Source organism: Onychostoma macrolepis, chromosome 02 (genome assembly GCF_012432095.1).
Source record: "Onychostoma macrolepis isolate SWU-2019 chromosome 02, ASM1243209v1, whole genome shotgun sequence".
In the NCBI taxonomy this organism is placed as follows: domain Eukaryota; kingdom Metazoa; phylum Chordata; class Actinopteri; order Cypriniformes; family Cyprinidae; genus Onychostoma; species Onychostoma macrolepis.
This window is the reverse complement of record NC_081156.1, coordinates 2,730,499-2,757,130: the sequence shown is the minus strand read 5'-3', so window position 1 is coordinate 2,757,130 and position 26,632 is coordinate 2,730,499. Positions and strand designations below refer to the sequence as shown.

The following is a 26,632-nucleotide window of genomic DNA, read 5'->3' as shown; positions in this document are numbered from 1 at the left end:
ATCCAAAAAATACAGAGCAATGAATGCTCATTTTGTCTATTTTCTATCCCAGATGTGCCATTATAGCTATGTTTGTTATCCAGAGACAAAACATCAATCTTAAGGACTGTTGAGTAAATAACATCTGTTTATTAGCTGTGGTGGCAAGCCTTCAGGTGAGGAGCTAAAAGAGTCCGTGTGCAAAGATAAACTCACATCAATCAGAAGCTTGACTTCGTGTTTCTTTAAGTCTCCTCCGATCTTGGCTGCGAGGAGGACGCAGGCCCCCGCGCAGAGTTTGCGGTTCTGTTTGTTGAGTTTACCCTGGAGCACCAGCTTCTCAAAGTAAACGAAAGCCATGGCCACCGTGGACTCCTCATAGCCGCACTCCTCCTGAGCCAGTTTACGTATCTCTCTCTTCAGGCTAGAACATAATACAAAAGGCCACGTACATCAGTACTCGGGTTACTCTGATGTTATGGAATATTGTAAATATTTATAAAAGGCTTGTCACAAGTACAGTGAATACATCAAAAACAATTTGCTAATACCCTTGATATCATCCAGTTCATTCAACCCTTTCTTCTTAGCAGCTCATAAGAAATCAAGAGCTGGTTTATAAAACCACAATCTGCTTTGTTTAGCTGGCAAATGTTTTTGGTATTCACACTTGCAGCATGTGAATGTTTGATTCCAAATTACAACCAATCTTAACTCTGCAAAGTATTAAAACCTGTATTAAGGATTAAATCCTGATTGAATAACTGAATTATGCCGTTCCTTCACTTTCCAAGGATTGGCAATCAATGTGTCAGAAAACAACATTTGGTTGATTCAGATATTGTAGAATATGTAGAAATTATGTAATATTTATGTGATCTGCAAGATCATTTTCAATTATTTTCAACCTGAAATACATTTTGAGTGTTGTTTTTTTCTACTCCAAAACACTGCTGAGATATGATTTATTTATTGAGAAAATTTTGAACGAAATATTTGACATTATTTGTCAGGTTTATTCAAACATTAAAGAATTATAAATATTTCATTTATGACTATAAATATTTCATACCACATTAAAAAGCATCAAAACAACATTAATTGTTTGAATTTCCAAATACAATATTGTACGATAAAAAACATGAAACAGAATCCAAAATTGCTTTTCTTAAAAACAACATTTCTCAATAAATGGCTCTTTATGACATCCATCTCAAAACGATATTGCATGTCACACAGTATTAACTAGATTTAAAAAAAAAAAAAAAAAATACTTGCTGTTGTGATGAAAGGGTTTTGTGTACATCACTGCCAAATTTAAATACTTGGCATTAAATGTTTAGCATGTAGACTGTTTTACAATCATAAGAACTGGATACCAACGTTCTTACCTTCTGATCTTGCTCAGTGTTAGACGAATGTGAGGAAACTTCTCCTTAAAAGTCTCATTCATGTCCTTCTTGAGATCAGAAGGTTTGACGTACTCGATGACTGTGGTCTGGAAAAAAGTGTGGATATTCATTAAGACTGGCTGTCAAACACACATATGAGTACAGACATATCACAAGGGTTTTCCACTGGGTCACTGAAACATTTGCCCAGTTTCAAAGCATGGGGACTGGATTTGTTCTGGAAACAGTCTGCAGATTCAAAATGAGTGTTTTTCTTGGCCATGCTCAATCGAGCTCCTAGAGTTACACTCTAATGCTTACGATAATCATAACTTAACTTCCAATTTTTCAAATACAGTCATGGAATGGAAATAATGAATGTTTGTTGTTGCATAAGAGATAATAATAATACAACTGTCCGGGGCCTTGTTCTTTTATGTGTATGGAAACTGCAAGTCAATTCCTTTATACATTCTTGCTGGTAACTTTCCTTCGTAGAACACAATAGCGATTGTTACAAGCGTTAAATAACCAATAGAAGGAAGGGGAAGGCTGTCTCCTGAACCGTCTGAGTTTTTGAGTTCAAGTACGAGTCACAATGCAAAAACAAAAACAGAGCCGAATAGGAAATGAACATAGTTTTCTGTTATGTAAGCATGATAAAATCACTTTCAGACGCTAGCTGCTATTTAAAAAAAACTACTTACAGTTGCCAACAACAGAAACAATGAGGATACAAAAGAAAAAAAATAATAATAATGAAGAGCGTTTCTTCCAGAGTTTGGAAGTAAGACAAGCACTTTTCAAAGTCACCAGTCTGGTATTTCTGCTACACAATGTTCATTACTAATTAACTGACAACTAGGGACTCAAGTTCACACTGTAAATGTGTCTGTAACAGTAAACAATAAGTCACATCACTGAGTGACACATGTAACATGAACTGTCTTTTTTTTTTTATAAAGTACTCCATAGGAAAAAAATAAAAAATCCCAAACAAGATCTTGTATCTCAATTGTTTCTTAAAATCTCCTGCTTCTCAAATGTTTCTCTTGAGAAAAAGACCTGGGTCATCTCATATGTGTTTCTAGTATCAGATAAGATCTCAGCTGTCTCAAACTGTGCTCAGATCTGTTAAGATAGCAAAAGTCAGCCATCCTAATATGAACTTACTGTAAATATTTCACATTTTCTCAGCTTTGTTATCCATATACATTTAATATTTCTATACTCTTAATGTATATCAACATGTGTTTCTATTTTCATGTATTCCAATTAGTTTTAAACATCTGAAATAAAGAAAAAAAAAAATTAATAAAAGTGCATTTTAGGGCTTTCAAATGTTTATGTAAAATATCTAGTAAATATGTGTAACATTTTAACACACTCCCTAGAACATTGTTAATTTTAATGATAATTAAAAAAGTTTCTGTTCATGTTTAAACATTATTTTCATAGTAATAAGAAAGTCAATGTCTTAATGTCAAAGAAATATTTTAATAATTCACTTTGGCTTTTTACAAATAATACAACATTTATTTTTTACTAAACAGTAATAATAAATCTATAAAATTTAGTTCTATTTGTATTTTTAGGAAAGAGGTCTGATGGTCCTTGGCATCAAAACTTTTGAAAACCCTTGTCCTAAGCTACGAAAGAGCAATTTGCCACTAAATAAATACAGCTGATAGAAATCACTTGTGAATCGGTCAAGTCTTGCTTATTGTGCTACATGATAACTCACCATGTATGAAGGAAAAATAAGCACTCTTTTGTGCTTTCCACATGGCCATTGCGGGTCATCCAGAAGATTGGGGTCGTACTCCCTGAAATCTCCCAGTTCATTCCCTAAGAGAAAAGAGAAGGCAAATAAACAGATTTTACATGTGCTGAGATCACATAATACTCAAAACAAGTATACTACTTAATAAATATGTAGTTCTACATTTAGAGAAGCAATTGTATGAAAAGCATTTTGTATCAAGAAGTTTATGACCTTGCTCAAGGCTGCTTAATAAATAATACATTATTAAACAGAGGTCTTACCAAAATGCTCATTAAAACCAAACAAGTGGCCCCTTGTCGGGACGCATTAGGGAGATTGAGGCAAAATGAAAGAGCCATGACAAGTTGTTGGCAAACGCACCGGTATCAAGGCTACTCTGGTTACTGTTGGCACGTGCCAGGCTGAGGCTGCGGTGGCTGGCGTTGCGAGACTGAGAGAAAGACGACGTGGAGTCGATGGTGTTTCGACGACCCAGGACATTGGTTGGATACAGGAACTGTGTGTATGACACTGTCTGTGAAGAGATTTCCAGAAACTGTAGTCAAATACTCATCAAGATTTTCTTTCATAACACTGGAGAACATTTCTTTAGCCACAAAAGTGGCCATAAAATTGACAGAGTGTCTATTTACACTAAGTGCAAATAGCCCGCCTTGTTGGCAGAGGCTATTTACACTAACTCCGCCTACCAAAGTGTGATTGGGAAAGTCAACACTGACAAAAGACACACATCAAACATCAGTTATAGTGGTGTAGATGGTAAGGCACATGCTTTTTGACGCAATCGACCCGAGTTCGAATCCCCCTTTCACTGAACTTTTTTTTTCTCCCTTTTCAAATCTCATATCGCATCGGAAAGGCATTTATTTTCAATCAAAATGAAGGAAATAATCAAAAAGTTGAAAATAAATTATCGGGTAGGGTTAGGGTAGGTGTAGGGAGGGCTTTTTTGTCCCAATAAGGTGGCATCCATTTAATAATTTGAATTAAAATGATAATTTACACTCAATACGTTATTATTGCGTACTGTTTTATAATGTACTACAATACTGAGGTGCAGGTAATTGCTACTATTTGCAATAAGTAGTATAAATAGCAGAAAATCTTGCTATTTTAATAGTTTAAATAGAATCTATAGCTATTTGCACTTATTGTAAATACCATATCATTAAAAAATACTGCTATTTTCACTTAGTGTAAATAGCATCCATCCCTATTTGCTCTTAGTATAAATAGTATCTATCGCCAAGAAAATATGCTATTTGCACTTGGTGTAAATAGAATCTAAGTGCAAATAGCCGCTGCCTAAAATAAAAAATAAAATAAAAATCTAAAAAACAGAGATTGTACAGATTTTGTAATAAAAAAAGTAAAATATCTGTAATTAATAACCCTAAACAAATAAAAAATAAATTATTTGTACACTCACCTTGCCATCTGCACCCAATTCAACACCCTCCAGGCCGATCACCATCTCCTTGGCACTCATGCCACCCGAGGGGTGTCGCTGGCGTCCACTTTCTGCCTTCACATCCCTGCTGGGGCAAGAGAACATCTCAGAGTCCCTCCATAGACTGTACTGGCAAACATGCTTAACCTGCTGCTACACCATTTGCCACCATAACCTGCTGTGCTCACTGCTTGGCCAATTTATTTTTTAATTCAGCTTAAGAAGTATTTGAAATTACGTGTAACATTTTAAATGTTTGGCTTTAAGAGGAAGAAAAAAATCATTAATATAGCATTGCTGCTGTTATTAAACCAAATACTGTACAAACCAAATTCTTATGCCAAACATTGTTTCTATTATAATTTTTATACACTTACACAATGAACTCTAATGTGATAAATGTTATTTTAAAACATTATTTACTAAATTAAATGTATGTATAAATAATGCATCATAAAATTATAGTGTGGTACCGTACAACATCAAACACATGAAGTAAAAAATTAATTGCAATATTACTATCGCATGCCCCAAGAATCAAGGTGAATGGATGGATGGCTAATATAGCACATATAGGTTATTTTCAGGGTCCAGGAATTATAAAAATAAATCAATCAGCCTCTCACATGACAAGAAGAATTTAGGGAATTCTTTTTAATTCCCTGCAAAAACGACAGGAATGTAAGACGTTTTTTAGATTGCATCACAGCCGTATTCAATTTTAAGCCATTATAAGAGGTTTCATTCAGGTTACGAGGGTTATTATTTTCAACTAAAAGTTCAACTAAAGACTAAAACCATAAAAAAATCATTATTTGAAACAAAATAATCATTAACTGCATATTTAATAATAATAAAAAAAAACATAAATGAGAAATGTTGCCTTGCCAGCTTGCTGAAATAATATATGCCTAAGTTGAAGTACTAAAAAAAAAAAAACTTCCAAAACTAATTCCAATATTCCAGTTAGTTTTAAACATCTAAAATAAAGAAAATAAAATGGTTTCTTTATACTCTCTAGCCTTCAGGCACCTTCACATAGCTAAAGAAAACTGTTAGTAGAACCCAGAAACCACAGTTATGTAGTAATCGTAACTGCAAAAGTGTTTTAGTCATTCAACCAGTTTTTCTCATTGATGCAACTTATTTATCTAAATTAATTCTGCTAACATCATGATTTGTTTGCAGTATACTTGAGGATTTAAGGATTATTTGGCATGTGATGATATGAAGCAGAAATACAAACAATGTTATCTAGATCATCTGTAAATAATGTTGACATTTTGTCAATGGATAAAGGATTACTAGAGTGGAGAAACAAAACACAAAAATTAACACTTAAGTAAAAGACCAAATAACCAAGTATAGAGGCCACTTTAATTTGGCTTGTATACCAAATAAATGAGTTAAGACCAAAAATACTACAGCATAACTAGCTTATTCATGTGCAGAAGCAAAGTCTTATTAGTAGACAACAGACAGAACTTAGCATTAGCACAGAGCATTTGTGAGATGTTTAGTGATGCATCAATAATCTCAGATCCCATGAGGATAGACAGCAGTTATAGGTAATGTGCACAGGAGCCCTTCAAACAGCTTGGTGGATGGAAAAGCATTAGGCAAGAACTAATAGGAACAGGTGCCCTTGAGAGTTTTCATATAAATATAAAAAAAACAGATTTTCAGGAAAAGTCCATGGCCACTCCTAGATCCACAGTGTATAAATCCCATAGCTAATTATCAGTTCACCTGACTCGTTCCTTCAGTTTGCTGACATAAACCTTGTGAGTGTTTTAGTTTGTTAGCACTCAATCAGGAATACAGGAGCATCTAATACTCTTCGGCCAATGGTGGCGCTGATGCAAGCAAAACTTGTCCATAAACTTGTCACTCTATCCAGGACAACCCCACTTAGATTGCTCTGTCAATACTGTGCACTTTACTGCCAATCAGCCAAGCCAAAACATCAATGGAATAAATCATGCTGAATTTTGCCATGAGAAATTCATCATACTGAATGCATAACTAAGCAGACTCAGTTATATAATACTATGTGTACAAGGGGCTCCAAATGTTGGAGATCACATTGAAAACAAAGAAGCATTCAGCATTTCAAGGTCAAATTTAATCAACCACTTAAGCAAATTAGCTAACGTTCTAACGTTCAACATGTCCAAATCAGTTTTTCACCATGTTAACCCTTTGCACAAAAAGTCAGAGTTCCTTTCTTCCATTGGAATCGGAATATTAACAAATCAAGATGGACAACATGGATCACTAAGTGTTGGAAGTTCATGTCAGCTCTGCTGTCACTGAAACAAAAGATGGACTAACCAAAAAAGTCATTTTGACACTTATGTTAATTCTTGAATGTACTTAAAAAGCCAATAACACACCTAGTATGGAAGACACTCTGAGACTTTTGGTCTGTATTTATCCATATACCATACATTCTAATACAGAGAGGCTTTTATCTCTACAACGCTTTTATCAGCTTTCCATAGTACCTCAATAAATACAAGTGTAGCCATAAAAAGGACATTTAAATGGATTTAACGCTGCCCTTTGTCCAGGTTAATATACAGTTTCACAATCTGGATCACAAATTATTCACATGTTGTTTCTGTTAAACCATTAATATGAACACTTTTTTAGTAGTGAATAGAATCATGAAAAGAAACAGTGCAACATCTAGCCATTCAGTAAGTCATTATTAATAAGTCATGTGAATACAGATACAGCAGGACTCAAGGTCTACACCATCCCCCACAGAGCCTAATCTCAGCCAGTAATAAATCCAAAGATTGAGATTCCCTCAAGTTGCTATCATTAAAACCAAACCAACAACCCAACAAACAGCCTCCACTCTTATGCTCAAAGCAAGCTGAACTGTTTAAATTGAATTTTTACTCTGTAGGCCTCAACTCTAAAAAGCACAAACTATGTTAAAGCTTAAGTGTGTAATTTCTATTAGCATCACTAAATGGAAGGTCAAAAATAACTGTTTTCTAACAAGTTTTCGCCTCAAATTTACAAAATTGGTTGAGCTGTAGATTTTCAAGATACTCAAACAGTGTTTGAAAACACTCTCACTTTTCAGATAAATAAACCTACAAATGGCTTACTTACAGTTGTCTCTGCATATTAAAAAATGATAGGAGAAACCATTTTAATGTATTAAAAAAATAAATGACAAGTTTCAGCTTTAAACAATGGGAAAGCAGACAATGCCAAGATGTAGGTAAGAAAAACATCCCATTAGAAGTTAGAAAAATTGTGTTAAATATCAAAGCAAATAGCTCTATAGCTGCAGATCCAGTAATTAAAAAAGCCTGTTCTAGATAATAAAAAAAACCAGGGAAACAAAGCGGTAAAGTCAAGGGTGAGGTCTATGTAAAGCATGCCCAAGCTTGTTGGTCAGTTTCTCTGAACTGAAATTACACACGTACTACCAAAAATTGGGAGAGCTATGCATGATACAAAACTTATAACAAACGAACACTATATAAAAAAATCCAAATAATAGTTAAATAAAAGAAAAGAAAGAAGGATACAGAATGTTTCTTTTTGGACCCATTGATAATGGCCAGGAAAAAAAAAAATGGTAGGACTCGAAAGTGAAAGGATAAAAAGGATGATAATGAAAAGAAGATTTACATGCTGAAGAATACATACCCTGTTTGGCTACAATCTCGATAGGGCAGGACAGAAAAAACACTATAGAAGGATCTTCTGCCACTGATAAGGACTATCCTATAAAGACAAAATGATACATAAACTAATTGAAGTGAACTCTGTCAATATAGAGGTCAGGACCACAGGCAAAGATGAAGAGAAACACAGTCATATATTACGTAGTAATGTATCTGAACGATTATGCAACAAAGATCAGAAGAAAACAAAAAGAAAGGCAAATTGCTTGTAAAAACAATCTTTGAAGTAAATTAAAACCAGATTGAGACCACTGAAAACCGAACATGTTTACAAACAAACAACGGATTTAAGAATGTAATATTCTGCCAAGGCTTTTCAAGTTCTTATATTTCCTTCAGAAGTTCATCAACTGCTAATAACTGAACTAAAGCACAAAATAAAAAATATGTTGGATCAAAGTACAGCCAGAAAAAAAAAGCTCTCTGACACATCAAACACTGCAGTTAGCTTTACAAAACAAAAGTCAGTCACTTCAGTGGAAGGCTGCAAATGTGTTTATTTTATGGATTTTCTCAAAAGCCTAAAAGAAAAACAAAGCTGGTCACGACCTCTTGTTTTCCAACACACCCATTCAAAATCCCATTCAGATAAAAGAGAGTATCTGGCTAACACTCTATAATCAATTATAAAAAACAAAACAAACAAACAAACAAAAAACACTAATAACATGCCCCAAAAGTTTGGGTTTTAGAGAGTGTCTGCTTCAACTACCAATTTAAAATACCAGAGGGTCAGTTAGAGATATAAAATATCGCACACACACAAACAAACACACACACACACACACACACACACACACACAAACTGATGAACATCTGCATGAGAGTAACAAAAAAATCCTGGTCCCACTTTATATTAGGTGGCCTTAACTACTATGTACTTACATTTAAATTAATCATTTGGTACAATGCACTTATTGTGTACATACATGTTCTTACATTGTATTTATATTGTTAATAATACCTTTATGTAATTACATCTGTAATTAATTTCTGTAATTACATTTATAATTACACTGTTGACCCATCCCTTACAGCTTAACCTACCCTTAAACCTACCCAAACCACCAAACCTGTTCCTAACCTTACCCATATCCCACCTCAATAGCTGCAAAAGTGTTTTGAAATACAGTATGAACACAATAAGTACATAGTAGTTAAGGCCACCTAATATAAAGTGTGACCAAAATCCTTTCATTTTCCAGGTTCTATAACTTCAAGTGGTCTTGTTTATTTGTTGTTGTTTTTTGTTTTTTTTAAAGAAAATTTATTATATCCAAATGGCATGACCTAATAAAATCGGAAAAAATATGATGGTTGCAATGTACATGACTATCCAGGGAAAATTTCAACAAAAAGGGAAATAATTTAACAAATTTCAAATTTAATTTCAAAAGTAAAAAAACAAAAAACGAAGAGAGAATCAGGAAAAATCTATTAATAAATTCAGGAGTCTTTTGCTGAAATACTTGATGTGTGGGTGCTGTTTTCTGTGAGATGTGTGCGTGTGGGCCGTTGGGTAGCTGTGTGCATACCTTCCATTGCGCATATCATGCTGTCTTATGTTTTTGATGAAATGGACCTTCTTGAAACTCTTTGGTCGGGGTGAACCAGATAAAGTTCGGCATCTAGATGAAACAAAGCAGCATCAACACTGTTCATTAGAGAAATAAATACTGATATGCTTAAGGCAATATAGAGCAAATCTCAGCTAATCTGCTAAATATAATACTGCATTAAGATACTATTCTTAACATTAAGATTAGGATTTTAAGTGCTATATAAATCAGTTTTTTCCTTGACTTCTAACCTTTTTCTTACACTTACTGCTATTGTTTTTTACAGAATACGTCTGAAGAGACCAGTCTTGTTAAAGAGTAAATAAAACAATTGTGTTAATCATAAACTATGTGCAAAATCATTCTGAACAGCACTAAAATTACTTTTAATATATCACTTTTAAAGTAAATTTTAACTGAAAGAACAATTAGATGGGTTACCCAAGCAATAATTTATCACAATCTGTCAGAATCACACAGACATGTACCAAGTTACGCCTCTGGCCGTTGAAAAGATTCAGCACAAAACAATTATGGTCTTGCTGGTAATACCTGCGTAGAGGGGCATTCTCCTCAATATCCTCCAGAGTCTCCAGTGAGGAACGCTGGGATATTAGTCTCCGCCTGCAAATTAACAACAAAAAGATTTTTAATGCTCCATTTAATAAAATCACAGTCATAAACTTGCAGTAGTAAGTTCACATTTTCATATATTACACAGAATAAAAGTGTGTAAATTGTGCTTATTTTATTGGAATGGTAAAAGGGAATGTTGCAAGCAAGACTCGAACCCGAATGTCAATCTTACATGTGCCATAACCAACACACTTACTCAACAATTAATCATTTCACTAGAGTTTTTAACCGCACAATAGGCTTATGTACAAAAATAGCAACTGCAGAATTTCGCACACCTCCTATTTAGTCAAACATATAACCAACTTATGATTTAGCACGTTGCCAAACAAAGCTTGAATGAGCGCACATGACTGTTGGGTTTTAGAGCATTACTTCAAATTCAGGTTAAAGTTGCCCATCAATACCAAACCTGTTACAGCACAAGTGTTCGACTTTGTTATTTTCTTGATGTAATATGAGATCACACACAGAATGTTCCAGAAACAAGCACCTGTAAGAGGATAAGTCATGGCTCCAGCAGAGATTTCAGTTACACTTTCACATAACACATTCCTTCTAACAAGCTGAGGTAATAACAGACATCTATTAGTCTGTTGATAGGGGACAACCAGAGATTGAGAAAAAGCCTTAAAAGCAACACTTGTTTCTATTTCAAGACATTATCATAAGCAGTTTGTCCTCTAAGTTCACACACTCTGAGCTCAAGTTCTTCATATTTTCTTTTCAAAAGCAGAGAGCAGCACTGAAAAGCAGGTCAAGCATGGCCTTGTTGCAAAGACCTGTATCTGTGGAAACGTGGGCTCAAGAATGCTTGTGTTCCTGCCAAATAAGCTCTGAAACCAGACCAATAACAGACACCTGATAAGAGTGTGACCACTGCAAAAGTACACTGTATGTACTGTTCATTCAAGCTCATTCTTCTTTACATTCAAGTCAAGTCATCTTTGTATATATAGCGCTTTATACAATACAGATTGTTTCAAAGCAGTTTTACAGTTATTAAAGGTAAAATAATGATTCAGTGCAGCAAACAGAATTCAATTCTGCTGTAAAGCAGCTCTGAAAAGACAACAGTAAACAGTCATTATTCAGCTGAAATCAGTTCATTGTTGATTCAGTCTGGTTCAATAACTGTGTAAAGTTCCTGAATTATGGAATGCAAAACAGCCAAATCATCATCCAGCTAATTTCAATTTAGTGTCCCCAACTAAGCAAGCCAAAAGGCGAAAGTGGCAAGGAACCCAAACTCCATCGGTGACAGAAACTGAGAAAAAACCTTGGGAGAAACCAGGCTTTTTAATCAAAAATACAATAAAACAGTGATATTGTGAAATATTATTACAATTTAAAATGTCTGTTTTCTATTTGAACACGCTTAATGTACGTAAAATGTAATTTATTTGTGTGATGGCAAAGTTGAATTTTCAGCAGTCATTACTCCTAGTGTCACATGATCCTTTAGAAATCATACTAATATGCTGATTTGCTGCTCAAGAAACATTTCAATGTTTTTTTTCAGGACTCTTTGATTCTTTAAATAGAATGTTAGAGTGTTTAAAAAAACAATCAATTATAACACACTCGCAGGACATGCATTTTGAGAATACAGAAATGTTTTCATACAAAAATGCAATGTTACAGCAATCAGTGTGCCGAGAGCATACACACAGTTTGTTTATGCATCAATAATAATGGACTCAAGTGCATGTAAGGACCACTGTTGTATGTCATTGTAACTGTCTTTACCTTGATTACAATAGTCATCCATCAAAACTACTACTACTTCTATTAGCGTGACACTGGTTTTCTTTATCCAATCAAGAGATGTAGTTTGCATATCATATGCTCATGCAGTGGCTGGGTGATTTAGAAAAATACAGCTTGGATGCTCCGAAACATTCCTAGAATACGAGAGAGGTTGTGCTTTGAGGCCAAATTCACACTGAAATGAATAATTTACTGAAATCTGGACGTGAGTGCATTCACTTACTGGATCCTTGGACTGAAAACTTTCTAGAAGTTTATAGCTTTAAATTGATCTGATCGCAAACAGATTAGCAGAAACATAACAATGTCTCCCAACTGAAACATGACAAAATCAAATGTCTCAAAATGACATTAAATGTCAATTTGGCTTTAAAATGGCATAAGTGGCATGAAAAAAGAAATTGCTCTAACAGTGTGGGTAAAGGGGCAGCCTTAATTAACTAACTAACTAACTAACCACTCTGTGGGCCTTCCCTGACATGCTCTGGCACCCCACACTTTGAAAACCCCTGCACTAGTTGGTAAGTGGCCTGAGTCTTCAGTGCACTTGTTAGTGTCACCTTGGGCAATGATGGTCACATGGGCTGCATCCGAAAACTGAAAAATGCTGCCTTCGGAGCAGCAACGTTCAATTTTGTTGTAGATCGTGAAACCGTTACGCTGCCTCAGAAGCCTGTCCGAAATCAGTTTCGTGAGGTGCCTTCGTGCATAAACGCTGCCTGCAAAGTCATTGCGTCATAAGGCAGCGAGGCAGCTGCCTAAGTTTTCGGATGCAGCCATGATCACCATAACAAAAGGAGGATTAATCATAGGCACCTGTCTGCAATTAATGCTCATCAGAGGATAAGGCACAAGATGCATTAATATGTCAGCAAGGTGAGCCTCAACTCCCACAGAACATTTATGTCTTTCATGGACTATCCCAGGAAACAACTAAACAAGGCCACTTCATAAGCCCAAGCCCCCACACTTGCCTTATAAAATAACACCAGAGAGCACCAAATCCAGCACAGGCTGCAAACAAAAACAACCTAAATTTATTCTACATGATGATCTAAAATAAACTTCCCTCCAGTGTAATTGAACCACTGTTGGTTTTGTGTCATTCTTCACAAACAACTTGGCCCAAAACATACTCAATGGTAATACTAGAATGCAATGCTTCAAGCTATAAAAGCTTGATTTCATGTGCTGTTGTGTTCCAAAAAGTGTCAGAAGCAAATTCTAAACAAAACGGAACTACACGCTGCTTTCTCGGATTGCTGAAAGACACCATTTTGTAGTATATGTAGTGCCAATAGTGTGTTCACACACTAAAAATGTAATGAGGGATGGTGCACTACAGGTGTAAAAAAAAAATGCTATATGCATTCAAGTCACAGCTTTCCTGAAGAAATGAAAGATAAATATATTAAACACCAGGTGCATTTTAAATGTAATTTTCTTCAAATAGAAAACTAGTAAAATACTAGTAAAATTTATATACTCCACAACAGTACTCTTGTTGTATAGGGTTATTGGTTAGTGCACAGTGACTAGTACATCATTTGAGATGGAACTAGTTTTCCTTTTCAGTTCAACTAAGTTAGTAATATATCAACAAGTTAAGCTACTTAAGTACTTGCATACTTATGTTCTTTCATTAAAAACACAACAAAACTACTATGTTAAATTTTGCTCTTACAGGGACAACCCTGCTGAAAAAAAACAATAGAACCCTGCCCAAAACACAATAGAAAATGTAATGGATTTAATGGTTATAATGGAAATTGTATTGGTTTTAATGGAAACTATAATGGTGTCTACTGGTATGTGATGGATTTTATTGGTGGGATGTTAAATCCTATTGGGAAAATGCCCAAAACACACTATAAAAATGGTATTTTGATGGAAACTATTGGAATTTCTGTGATGGTTTCTATTGGGCTTCTATTGTTTTTTTAGCAGGGAAATCAAAACATCAAAAGCTAATCTCAATTTCAAATGTTGTCTGAATCTTTGATCTTAGACGAGTGAATGAAAAACAGAGCTGTGTGTTCTGGGTGATTATGCTTTACACCATTGGAATGGTAAGAAAACAATGGTCATGACCAGACCAAACTAAATTACCTCAGTCAAAACATCAATGCACAACGTGTCTAATGTTTATGAAAGACTTTTCAAGCTACAAGGCTATAGCAAAGACTTATTCTCACAGTTTATCTATAGCAGGAATTACAAGTGTCATCCACTGATAGTCAAAGCACAGAAGTGGGCCTTTACCATGCAAATAGCAGCTTTCTAAACATGAGAGGTTACTCGTTTGTGAACTTGACTCGTAACAGCAGTAAAATCTCACTTTATGCAATTTTCCACCCTACTGATGAGTCCACATACATGCCATACTTTATTCCTGCCACATCTGCTTGCCATTACACAACAGCATTTCCTTTACTTCAATCCTTAAAATACCACCATTCATTGTTTTAAGTAACCAGTGGGATATAATCCTGTAAAAGTACTGTGTTCTTGAAAACTCTCAGGATAAAAACAGAGCAACAAGCCACAGCAGCCCATGCTTTTTTTTTTTTTTTAATCATGTCTTGGCCTGAATTTGCCTGGTTGCAATTCCTACCACATCCGATACTGGTTTTAAGTTCTGGTTTAAAACCTTTTCCTGACTTAATTTATTTCACTGGAAAAAAATGCCAGCATAATCTCTCAGCAATGCCAGTTAACCGCACAACACAAAGGAAAAGGACATGGTTCATCCAAAACATGACTCGTTTCAATGGTTATGGAACATATCAAAAAATGGAGTAATTCTGGAGGAAATGTCAATGTTTTGTTAAGAATAAATTAGGTGCAAAGCTTAAAAATATGTGGAAAAAAGAAAAACGATGATATTTAGACAAAGTACATTATACAAATAATGTTCACGTTTGTTTGTTTTTTCTCTCTTTCTCATTCATGCACTCTAAAATGAATTTACAGTGTATTCCTGGCTATTAGTTGCTGTATTTTAACAGTAACTTTTATAGTAGTAGTTCTACAATTTACTTCATAATGCATAGGAGCAGGAAATGATGTGAACACAAGTGATTAGCTATGCCCTATTTTAAAGTAATATTTTAAATGGTTAAATAATTGTGCCGTGTATTTTTATTATATTATTTTGTGCCAATTTGCGGTCATTAGAAATGTTCAAAGTACATTTTTTATCTAAAATGATGCCTGTTGAACAATCACTAAATAAAAATTCTCCAAGCCTTGTAACAAATTGTGTTCTGTAACACTGTTACACTATAAAAATAATTAAAAAGTAAATTAGGTCCACGTTTCCAACCAAAGGCTACAGAACACTAATCCCCATAATGGAAACTGTCTAACACTTATTTTACATAGCATAGTGTGATATAGATACTTTTTCCCCCACAGTAAAATGGAATGCGGTATTATGCTGTAAATTATGGCTAAACCCTTGAAAATTTTAGAGCCCTCTACTTGTTGTCTTGGAGGTCTTTGCAATTGTGAGGAAAGATTAAAGTCGGCACCAGAAAGATACAGGCTATTTGCACAGATAGCCACCCATTAGAACTCAGGAATTACATAACACCATACTCTTCACACAGTTAGACCTGACAGGTTTGCAATAATGCTTTTGTCTGGGCCGCCCAATCAAGACAGACTGTAGCTTAACAGAAGGCCCTGAAGAACAGGATCATATAGGGTGTGTGTGTACATTTTGTTCTTGAAGGCATGTATCAGCACATGAGAGACAGAACTACATTGCACACTCTCTCCTCCCAGGCTGCTCTTGGCAGTGCTTCTAAAGGTTTTGGTCTTCCTGGTGGAAAGTGGCAGCCCATGCAGGAGGGGGTCTGGGAGAGGAAGTGGTGGTCAGAGACAGGGAGTGGAGGAAGGGGGTGGGGGTTCAGGGAAGAGACTGGGCATCCTGCCTGGAACCTGTGTTTGTTTCTAGCAGCTGCCCATTTAGAACAAGTCCTACACTGTTTAAAGCTCAGGTATGTAATGTTAAAATACTTTCTCCTATCTGAGCTAAATATGCAGAGATGACTATAAATTTTTTTTTTTTTAAATCAGTGAAATTTACTGTAAAAACCGGCTAGAAATTCACCTTAAAAAATAAGGTAGCAACATTTCAGCTTTTACAGATTGAATCTACAGTTTAAAAACAATATATACATATATATATACAGTGGGTACGGAAACTATTCAGACCCCCTTAAATGTTTCACTCTTTGTTATATTGCAGCCATTTGCTAAAATCATTTAAGTTAATTTTTTTCCCTCATTAATGTACACACAGCACCCCATATTGACAGAAAAACACAGAATTGTTGACATTTTTGCAGATTTATTAAAAAAGACAAACTGAAATATCACATGGTCCTAAGTATTCAGACCCTTTGCTGTGACACTCATATATTTAACTCAGGTGCTGTCCATTTCTTCTGATCATCCTTGAGATGGTTCTACACCTTCATTTGAGTCCAGCTGTGTTTGATTATACTGATTGGACTTGATTAGGAAAGCCACACACCTGTCTATATAAGACCTTACAGCTCACAGTGCATGTCAGAGCAAATGAGAATCATGAGGTCAAAGGAACTGCCTGAAGAGCTCAGAGACAGAATTGTGGCAAGGCACAGATCTGGCCAAGGTTACAAAAAAATTTAACTTAAGGTTCCTAAGAGCATAGTGGCCTCCATAATCCTTAAATGGAAGACGTTTGGGACGACCAGAACCCTTCCTAGAGCTGGCCGTCCGGCCAAACTGAGCTATCGGGGGAGAAGAGCCTTGGTGAGAGAGGTAAAGAAGAACCCAAAGATCACTGTGGCTGAGCTCCAGAGATGCAGTCGGGAGATGGGAGAAAGTTGTAGAAAGTCAACCATCACTGCAGCCCTCCACCAGTCGGGGCTTTATGGCAGAGTGGCCCTCTCCTCAGTGCAAGACACATGAAAGCCTGCATGGAGTTTGCTAAAAAACACCTCAAGGACTCCAAGATGGTGAGAAATAAGATTCTCTGGTCTGATGAGACCAAGATCTCTAAGCGGTATGTGTGGAGAAAACCAGGCACTGCTCATCACCTGTCCAATACAGTCCCAACAGTGAAGCATGGTGGTGGCAGCATCATGCTGTGGGGGTGTTTTTCAGCTGCAGGGACAGGACGACTGGTTGCAATCGAGGGAAAGATGAATGCGGCCAAGTACAGGGATAACCTGGACGAAAACCTTCTCCAGAGTGCTCAGGACCTCAGACTGGGCCGAAGGTTTACCTTCCAACAAGACAATGACCCTAAGCACACAACTAAAATAATGGAGTGGCTTCACAACAACTCCGTGACTGTTCTTGAATGGCCCAGCCAGAGCCCTGACTTAAACCTAATTGAGCATCTCTGGAGAGACCTAAAAATGGCTGTCCAGTGTCCACCAACGTTTACCATCCAACCTGACAGAACTGGAGAGGATCTGCAAGGAGGAATAGCAGAGGATCCCCAAATCCAGGTGTGAAAAACTTGTTGCATCTTTCCCAAAAAGACTCATGGCTGTATTAGATCAAAAGGGTGCTTCTACTAAATACTGAGCAAAGGGTCTGAATACTTAGAACCATGTGATATTTCAGTTTTTCTTTTTTAATAAATCTGCAAAAATGTCAACAATTCTGTGTTTTTCTGGGTGCTGTGTGTACATTAATGAGGAAAAAAATGAACTTAAATGATTTTAGCAAATGGCTGCAATATAACAAAGAGTGAAAAATTTAAGGGGGTCTGAATACTTTCCGTACCCACTGTGTGTGTGTATATATATATATAAAAATTAACTGCCATAATGTTAATATACCCAGCTGCTGAAGTACTAAAAAGGCTTTGTATCTTTATATCACCAAAAACACAAGTGATAACGAAAAGGCCACATGTACAATCAAAGGTAATCCCCAAGTGCTGTAGCTTTTCCACAAGCGCAGGCAAATAATACATAGAAGATGCACAGTGTCATGCACACAAATACAAAACCACCATCATGGTATACAACATATGACACTAAATTAATAAACACTGATTTACCAACTTAGGTTGTAACATAAAGCACTAATGTACATAACTGATAAGAAAAAAAACTAAGAAGAAACGGTCATTTCAGGTAAAAACCATCAAAAGTGAAGTGTCAAAAGGAACTATAAATTTAACAGTGATTTACTGTAACTTTTACTGAACTTACCATTAACCAATTAATTGTTTTTATTTATTTATTTATTTTGCAGTGGATGTTAGCTATTTGTAGGCTAACTCCTGTGGAGACACACTCAAATAATGAAGTGAGTTTTGGGGTGGGAATACCCACTTAGTTCAACCAATTGTATTGGGGAGACCTGTTTAAAAACCATCATTATTTTTACCACTCTTTTTGGGTAGCTCAAAAATGATACACTTTTGTATCGATACACATGATACAGATTAGAGTGGCAATACAACTGTCCTCACAACGAATAAAGTGTACTGATACATGACAAATCATCTTGAAGTTAAATGAAAAATGTGCATTTTCAGATTATATTGAATATACCTATAAGCATTACATTTAAAGTGCCCCAGCATTCTCTGTAAGTGATAGTTCAAAATAAAGGTTACTGTTTCTATTTGACCTTAAACTTTATTTATGTATTTGCTTATTCATTTTATTTTATTGTTTTAAAGTATCCTAATATAGTAAGAATAATTCAGACATATTGTATTTGTCTGGAGTCAAACCAGTTCATTTAGATGTTGGGACATTTTTTGACCCATCTCTGAGTACCTTGCACAACTAAACCAACAGGAGACACATAATTACTGTGAAATGAAGCAAGAATTAGGTTTCAGGTCAGTCCAGTGCCTGTCAGTACCACAGTGAAGCACTAAAACAGTTATTGTCATGAGAAAACAGTTGCGCATAACATAATTTTTCTGTAATTTGTTGTGAGTCCATTTTGGTTCACTCTTTCCTTACAAACACCAAAGAAAACAGTGCAATATTGCATACTATCTATATTCAAAAAAACATTCCCTGCTGTCTCTGGCTCCAAAACAAAGCAACCGAACAAAGGACATCTAACTTGCATGCATGGCCTCTACTAGTGTCTCAAATTACAGCATGTTCACATTAAAGCACTCAAAGCAGGTGCAGAAGGTGTGTGTGTATGCTAGAAAGAGAAAATAAAAGATACTGTAACCCGAACGTTAATGACTGTAGATTTGGTTGAGTTTTGGATGCCTCAAAAGCAACAGTTAGAGCAACAGACACCAGTGCTATGGCTGTTTGGCTGAGATTGAAATGTTGTGGTTATGTTGGCTGGAACTGAAACTAATGTGCCTGGCAGATACTTCAGTGTTGCCACCTGCTCATCTCCAATTAGACACAGTTGTCACTATGAACATGCTAAATATATGATCCTGGTACTTTAGAGATATTGGCTGCTGTGTGTTTTTCTTCATAGGGCACATTTAAAAAATGAATACGCTTTGAAGAGTTTTAAGGGCCATATTAATAGGTTTTTACATTTAAACAGTTCTGACAATGAGGAAATATGTATTTTTTAAATGCTGTCAAGGAGAAAAGTGATTAATAAAAACATTAGTGATTAAATAAAACCATTAGCAATTCAATAAAAAAAAATTGTCTGATATTAAATGTAAAGATATCTTTTAAATTCTTGTTAAAATGTTTAGGTAAGCACAGGTGAACTGAGAAATTCACCCATGCAAACTGTGTCATCGGCAGTATCCTCAGAGTGCAGGTCACTTAGGATATTAATGAATGAACGATGTACTGTAGAAAAGTCTGAATGGAGTTTATTGATTTGTTTTTTCAGGGATTGTGTTTAATGTGTCTAATGGGGCCATTAGTTCAATGGCAGCTAATCTCCCATTTCAATAAAGTCTAAGTAATCCCTCACTTCACAGCTTCTATAATGTGTATTCATCTAAAAATATACCTGTATCCCACCTCAATAGCAATATTGTGAAACTTTTGCAATACAACAACAACAAAAAAGTACACTGTAGCAAACAATTAAAGACACCTAATGGGACCCATTACTATACACAAACATTGTGATGTACAGTATTTATATGTACTGGCTGAATTTAGTTTGAAAATTACCATACCACTGATTTAAAAAAAAAGTGTCTTTATATCAGAGTATTCATATTACAACGTAATTGCAAATGTTAGTACTTTGCATTTACTATTTTATAGAATAATTTTACATTATTAAAGAACCATGTTTAACACAGACAGGTGCCACAGGTGCCCCAAAAGAAAAAAACTATGCATGAATGCAATTCTATTAAATATTCTAAATATCTACCCATACCGCATTTATTTTAGAGAAAGATGGTACTAGTTTACTTCTCACATGAGTGAAATGTAAATAAAGTTTGTTAATACAATTGATATACTGAATAAAATGTATTTGGACAGACACTTTGTGGTAGTAAACATTAGTGGAACATATTCACAGTTTATGTGAGGAACTACACCTGTGGTTACTCAAGTAACACATAAGTAAACTTGAGAAGATTTCATAAATCTTCTAAAAATCACCTTGACATTAGTCGGTTAAAAGTGCTTACAAAAATGACTCCGAAAGGTTAATTTATTTCTAGAATCATTTGTTTTTCATATGGCACTTGGTTTGCCTTTTTGATAAGATTATTTATACGCGTCAATATCAATGCAATACTACAAGTGAGCTAAATTTAAAGGATTAGATTTGTTGGTGCATATTTGCAGGGGTGGACTCAACCAATAAGCGAGGTAAGCGGCCACTTAGGGCCCCAGGAAATCAGGGGGCCCCTTCTGATATTGGCGAAACATATTTGGCAAACGCTCCAGTGTGTATTTGTGTTCTGGAGAGCGTCAAATGTTCACTTACCGCTCAAAACGCAAAGTTTTTGTCAAGTGCTGAATTCTGCAAGCTCGCGATTCCTCTCATTATAACAACGTGAGATACAACGTAAATAAGAGATTCATTGAGCAGTGCAGACAGCTTCATTGATTAACGGAGCGTTGTGAGATCGCAATGAACTGAAGTGAATGACAACTTTCAGTGATTATAGAGAGAGCGCTCTTTGCACACTTTCTAGGCTGTATAATCCTGTCTGACTGTCTCAGAACGGATATTTTAACCTCCGAGAAGAAAGTATTGTGTTTCGTGTCATGATTTTATTTGTCTTGATGTTTTAAAATGACTCGCTTGTGTGCTTTTCCTATGCGCACCGGCACGAACTGCTGCGCACTCATACACGAATGCGATGACTGGAGATTTTCACTTAATAATAGATTACATTTTCGATTTGTTTCTCTGCAAACCCTACCGCATGCCTTAAGAACACTTGGAATATGGAACGTGCTGCATGGGATAATATTATGACATTTGAATCCTTTTTGTAAAAAGATTGAAGAATGCATTGAATGGACAAGTGCAAGCATTTTTTTTGTTGTTGTTGTTTATAATGTCTTCTTTTGTGATCCGAAAAAAATAAGGTAGCCTAATATGGCTTTAGAACACCAACAGATTGAGTAATTATTTACTTAAGTTGTGATGGGGTAAATAATCTATAAACTATGAGAGAGAGTGAGCAAAATAAGGGTTAGGTGTAAAAGAGCACATAGTTATTGTGTTGGGGGCCCAGTCCTGAAATTTGCTTAGGGCCCCCAAATCAATAAGTCCGCCCCTGTATATGCATATGTAAGTAGTGATTAACACAAATGAACTTGCATGTTAATAATTCGTGGAGCGCCTTACTACATTACTGTTGTAATTAATGACCTGTCCTCTTCCCAGTGCACAAGGTTACCTGGATCTCTGCAGTTCCAGGGCTGAGTTGGCTATCTGCCCTCCCTCCAGACAGCAGTAGTTCTGGCTGGACTGTCTGGGGTAGGACACAGGCAGGATTCCCTGAGTGTACGTCTGAAGTCTCCCTCTCGTAGCCGGCGGAACTGCTGAAAAGGGGGAGCTGAACACGGACTGGAGCACCTGAGAGCCGCACACATCCCCCTCCGCATCCGCTCCGCACGCTGGAGGAGGAGGAGGAGCAGCAGCAGCGGCGGCCGCGCTGGGACCCGTGATCCCAGCCATGAAACCAGCAGCTCGGGCACTGCTGAGAGCCTGGTTCGCTGCTGCGGCCAATGCCTGCTGGCCCACTGCAGAAACCAGGCTCTGTGTAGTCCTGGAGCTGTCCTCGTCCTCGGTCTGATCCTCCCCGTCATCCTGCACGGGTCGTCCGTCCAGAGAGATGTTGCTGAGGAATGAGAGTGCAGCTTGCCTCCGCCGTGGATCTATTGCGCGCTTCCGTGTGTGCTCCAGACTGGAGTGCTTCATCTGCAGCGCGCTCGCCATTAGCCGTGGGATAGTGCGTGTTTGTCAACGGAGAGGGTTCATAGTGATTGTTTGGATATGGGGTGAAATTGGTGGTCAAAGCGCCATGGCGTTGGCTTTTAAGTGCCTGCTGTGTTTTACTGTGAATGTGTGTGTGTGTGTGTGTGTGTGTGTACAGAAAAGATGGGTCACGTGTGTGCAGTATTGTGGCAGCAAGAGCTTTAGTCTGACCAATGGGGATTCATGAGAACAAGGCGGTGGACCAAAACATAGTGAGTCGCCTAACTAGACAGCATTCGGTAGCGCTTTTGGAATTGAGTTCAAAATTCTAGACAAGCACGTTCGAGAGCGGGTTAGTTCATTTAGCTGAACGGATTCTGAGCACGCCCTCGCTGCTGAAAATGCTGTCTACTAAGGCGGCTCGGTACGTTTTGAAACACAGCCTGCGTGTTTTTCCCCTTGCCTTCATTTTTGTTCCGCCCTTCTGGGCTACTTGGACAGGACATTAAAAATTACATAAAAGTAAACATTTTAGGTACGAACAGTCCGAGGTAGCACGAGATCTTGATGCCCTTTAAGATATCGTTATTGTGCGTTCAAATAACATTTCAGTTCACCTCAAACAACTGGAAATAGACTTGCTCCCTTTTTAAGACTTATAAACATTTAATATGTATTGAAATTGACTTGGGTCATTTTACATAGCTGCGTAAGTGTAGCTTGAATGTAGCCTACTGACAAGCAGTCATGGAAATACGAAAATATAGGCACTTTTCTGCCATTTCTATTGAAATGTGTATGTCATTGTCATGTATATGTGTAATTACAAATTTGTAATGATGAAGCTGCAGTTTAGTAATACTACAGTCAAATCATGATAATCAGGCTACTTTAGATGTGCTTTCGTAGGTAGACATCAAAATAAGCACTTGAAGGACATTTTAAATTAAAGCGTTCAATTTGAAATGATCACAAAGTGCACTTAAGTGTGTTAGGAAATGAAGTACAATACAAGCATACAATTTAGCATGCTTAAATGGGAAGCTTGCAGACCACCCTGGTTTGACAACCATGTTCCAAAACATATTTAATATTTTAAGTTGGATTGTCCAGCTGGGTAGGCAGCCTATGATAATTTAGTAACTGACCGTCACACACATGAATATAAAAACAATGTGTGAGTGTTATGGATTCCTCTTCTACCCAACTAAGCTGAAATGACGAAACTCTACATTATGGCACAATTTATCACTGTAACTTCCTTAGTTGCTCTAAAAGACTGGCTGTTTTTTTTTTTTGTTGTTGTTGTTGTTTTTTAGTCTGTTTAATAGCAGTTATTTTCAACATCACTACGCCATCTAGTGGCTAATTAAGTTATACGCATATGCCTAGAAGTTATGTGGCGATAAAATAATGATTTCTTTAAGGTGTTCACTAGATGGCGCCAGAGTGTTGCCTAAATGTTCAAATTATATATTTTTTTGTACCCAGATAATGGTGCGAGTGAGAGATTCCAGTGATGAAATGAATGAGGGAGGTGATATAAACCAGTGATGAAATATTTGAGATTCAAGTTCATTTGCCGTTTGTAACAGATACTCAGGAATTCTTTCTCAATCAGTTCCCTGGGTTACAAGAGGCGTTTGTGAAGGAAATTAAAAGTCTGTGGTGCAATTTGGGAATTTTGTGGTTTACACAGTTAGTTACATATGAGGACTCCCATCTCAAACAGTTTTATGAGCTCATATAAACTGGGCGACTACATGGAATATTTGTAGCCTTCTTAAAAAAAAAAAAAAAAAAAAAAAATCATAATTTTCCACTGATTTGGCCAACTAATTGAAACAGATTCTTGTAAATGTGGACTACAACATCCATGCTCCAGTAACAGTGGGTGGTCCCTTTGCTCTGTCATCTGGTCAGAATTCTTCCCCACTGATAACCTTCCTCGGTCAGAAGCACTCAGGTCAATGACATTATTCTAACATGCTGAGTTAACCATGTTATGGTAATGACAGATACTCAAGCGAAGAAATACTTAAGCAACTCCTTCACCGCAGTAGCTGTTTAGTGATATTTTTCCTTTTTTCCCCCTTTATAGCCAGAATCTGCATATCAGCCATGGTTTTCAGGGGCAAAAAAGTTGGAAAGACAATTGGATGGACAAAGTCAAATATCAGCATTAAACATCAATAAAACAAGACCTACTTTCACTTTCCACTCCTAATTTGACAGATCCTCAATTGGTTGCACATTCTGTGCTGTTTTATTACTTCCTCAGTCTCATAACGCACCAAAATAACACAACTTTTCACAGTGTTTTTTTGAGGCTGCGCTGTCACGAGCAACAATAATGTAACTCTCGGCCAGGTTAATCTTATCCCAGAATCAGTGGAGCAGAGCACAGACCTCAGACTCTCTGTCCCTGTGTGTGAAATGCAGCACTTCCTGTGTTTGTGTGGGGTTTCCTCCCCCTCAAGTGATTTTGGCACCTTATTGTGAGTCATGATGCACACGGTGTGGCAACTGCTTCACGTTGATTTGAGGAAAAGAACAAAAATATTGCTGATGGTTTTCTGACAGAACTGAAAGTGAAAGTGATTTATCAGAACTATCAGTCTGTTCTTATCAGTTGGGTTCAGGGAGTAAAACGTGATTCATGCGATGCGACTAAAGTTTATTTTTAAATACATTTGTTTTGGGAGTGACTAAGAAATTTAGGAGTCACATGATATCAGTCAGTTTTGTTAGAAATGTATGCAAGTTGTTTTTAATAAGATACCAATTTAAGTGGTGATTTATATACTTTCAGAAGCCTAATCAGAGTGACGGATAGCTGCTTCTGCCCTAACGTCACCCAGTCTGACGCTGAGCGTTCTTGTTGTTGCTTCTCTGTGGTCAAGAGGGCAGAGGTGGCCGGGCAGAGGGAGATCTGCGGTCAGACCGTAGGATTGATGAGTGAGTTTCTAGGGGGAACTGTGAGGAAGTCCATCTCCAGCCCACCCGTGGGCCACAGCAGCCCCACATCAAACGGACCAGCTCCACTGTGATGTATGGCGGCTGCGCTGCACTTTCAACCAGAGTCGAGAAGGTCCATCAAGGGATTTATCTCAAGGGAGGATGAAAGGAGAAGCAGAGGCGTCTGCCAAACAAAGGCTCATGGGGGCCAACAGTACAGGTCAGGCCTGGCCCTCAAACTGGAGAGATTTATATTAGTCCACTTTAGCTGAAGACACATTCTGGGCAGAGATGGGTTGAGTGGATACTAAATATTGGAAAAATATTGATAATATTAAAATCTGTGTACAAAATACTTTTTCCCAGACTGTTCAATAATAAAATGGTCATTGATGTGACCAATGCAAATGCAATTCATTTATACGATGACTTTTACTCTATAAAGCCTACTGTATCATAAAAAATGTCTAAGTCCTCTTAGAAAAAAATTAATTGCTGGAGAAATATCTCTTACATAATACATTACATGCTTTCTGATTGGTGCTTCATACTTTTTTAGCAAGTAAACATCCTTTTAATATAATTCTAAAACATCCCTCTTCATATTGTGGTACGCATGCCTGTTTGCTGTGAAATCTTTACTGATTTTTATGCATATGCATACTTGTTTATATTATTAATACTTTCATTTTATGTTTTTACCATTTACTTGATTATCCATATATAATTTTTTAAAGAAAAATCATGTTTAATAAGTCAGTATCAAATATGATACTTGAGGATTTTGAGGAAAGTTCATTTGTTCTCAAATATCTCTCAGTCATCACTGTATTTCATTGCATTATGTTTTGCCCCCACAATAGAAACTACAGAGCTTTGATCGTAAAAAGCATTTAAATATCATCTTATTTATTATGACTGACCACTGATATTTATATGCTTTGGCCATATAAATATCATGCAACTGCACCAAATTGTACATTTTTGCTCAGTTTGGTTTTATTAATAAAATTAAGGTGTTTATTTTC

The 26,632-nt window shown here is 36.5% G+C and overlaps 1 protein-coding gene and 1 long non-coding RNA gene across 3 annotated transcripts in view; one reads left to right on the top strand and one right to left on the bottom strand.

Annotated features, from left to right (window-relative positions):
* The window catches only part of cables1 (Cdk5 and Abl enzyme substrate 1), a 27,731-nt gene extending 2,267 nt beyond the window's left edge, over positions 1-25,464 (bottom strand). The window contains exons 1-9 of one of the 2 annotated variants that reach the window (XM_058750409.1): positions 22,126-25,464; positions 10,431-10,502; positions 9,855-9,947; positions 8,282-8,359; positions 4,586-4,691; positions 3,517-3,670; positions 3,115-3,218; positions 1,371-1,477; positions 196-403 (exon numbers count right to left, since the gene is read on the bottom strand). In XM_058750409.1, coding sequence (XP_058606392.1) covers positions 196-403; positions 1,371-1,477; positions 3,115-3,218; positions 3,517-3,670; positions 4,586-4,691; positions 8,282-8,359; positions 9,855-9,947; positions 10,431-10,502; positions 22,126-22,667 — 1,464 coding nt within the window. In that variant the 5' untranslated portion in view covers positions 22,668-25,464. The remainder of the gene's footprint in view (positions 1-195; positions 404-1,370; positions 1,478-3,114; positions 3,219-3,516; positions 3,671-4,585; positions 4,692-8,281; positions 8,360-9,854; positions 9,948-10,430; positions 10,503-22,125) is intronic. The other variant, XM_058750415.1, reaches the window with a different exon arrangement.
* Positions 22,983-26,632, top strand: LOC131523776 (uncharacterized). Its single transcript, XR_009266848.1, has 2 exons — positions 22,983-23,070; positions 25,459-26,632. It is a non-coding gene; the product is annotated as an uncharacterized LOC131523776 (long non-coding RNA).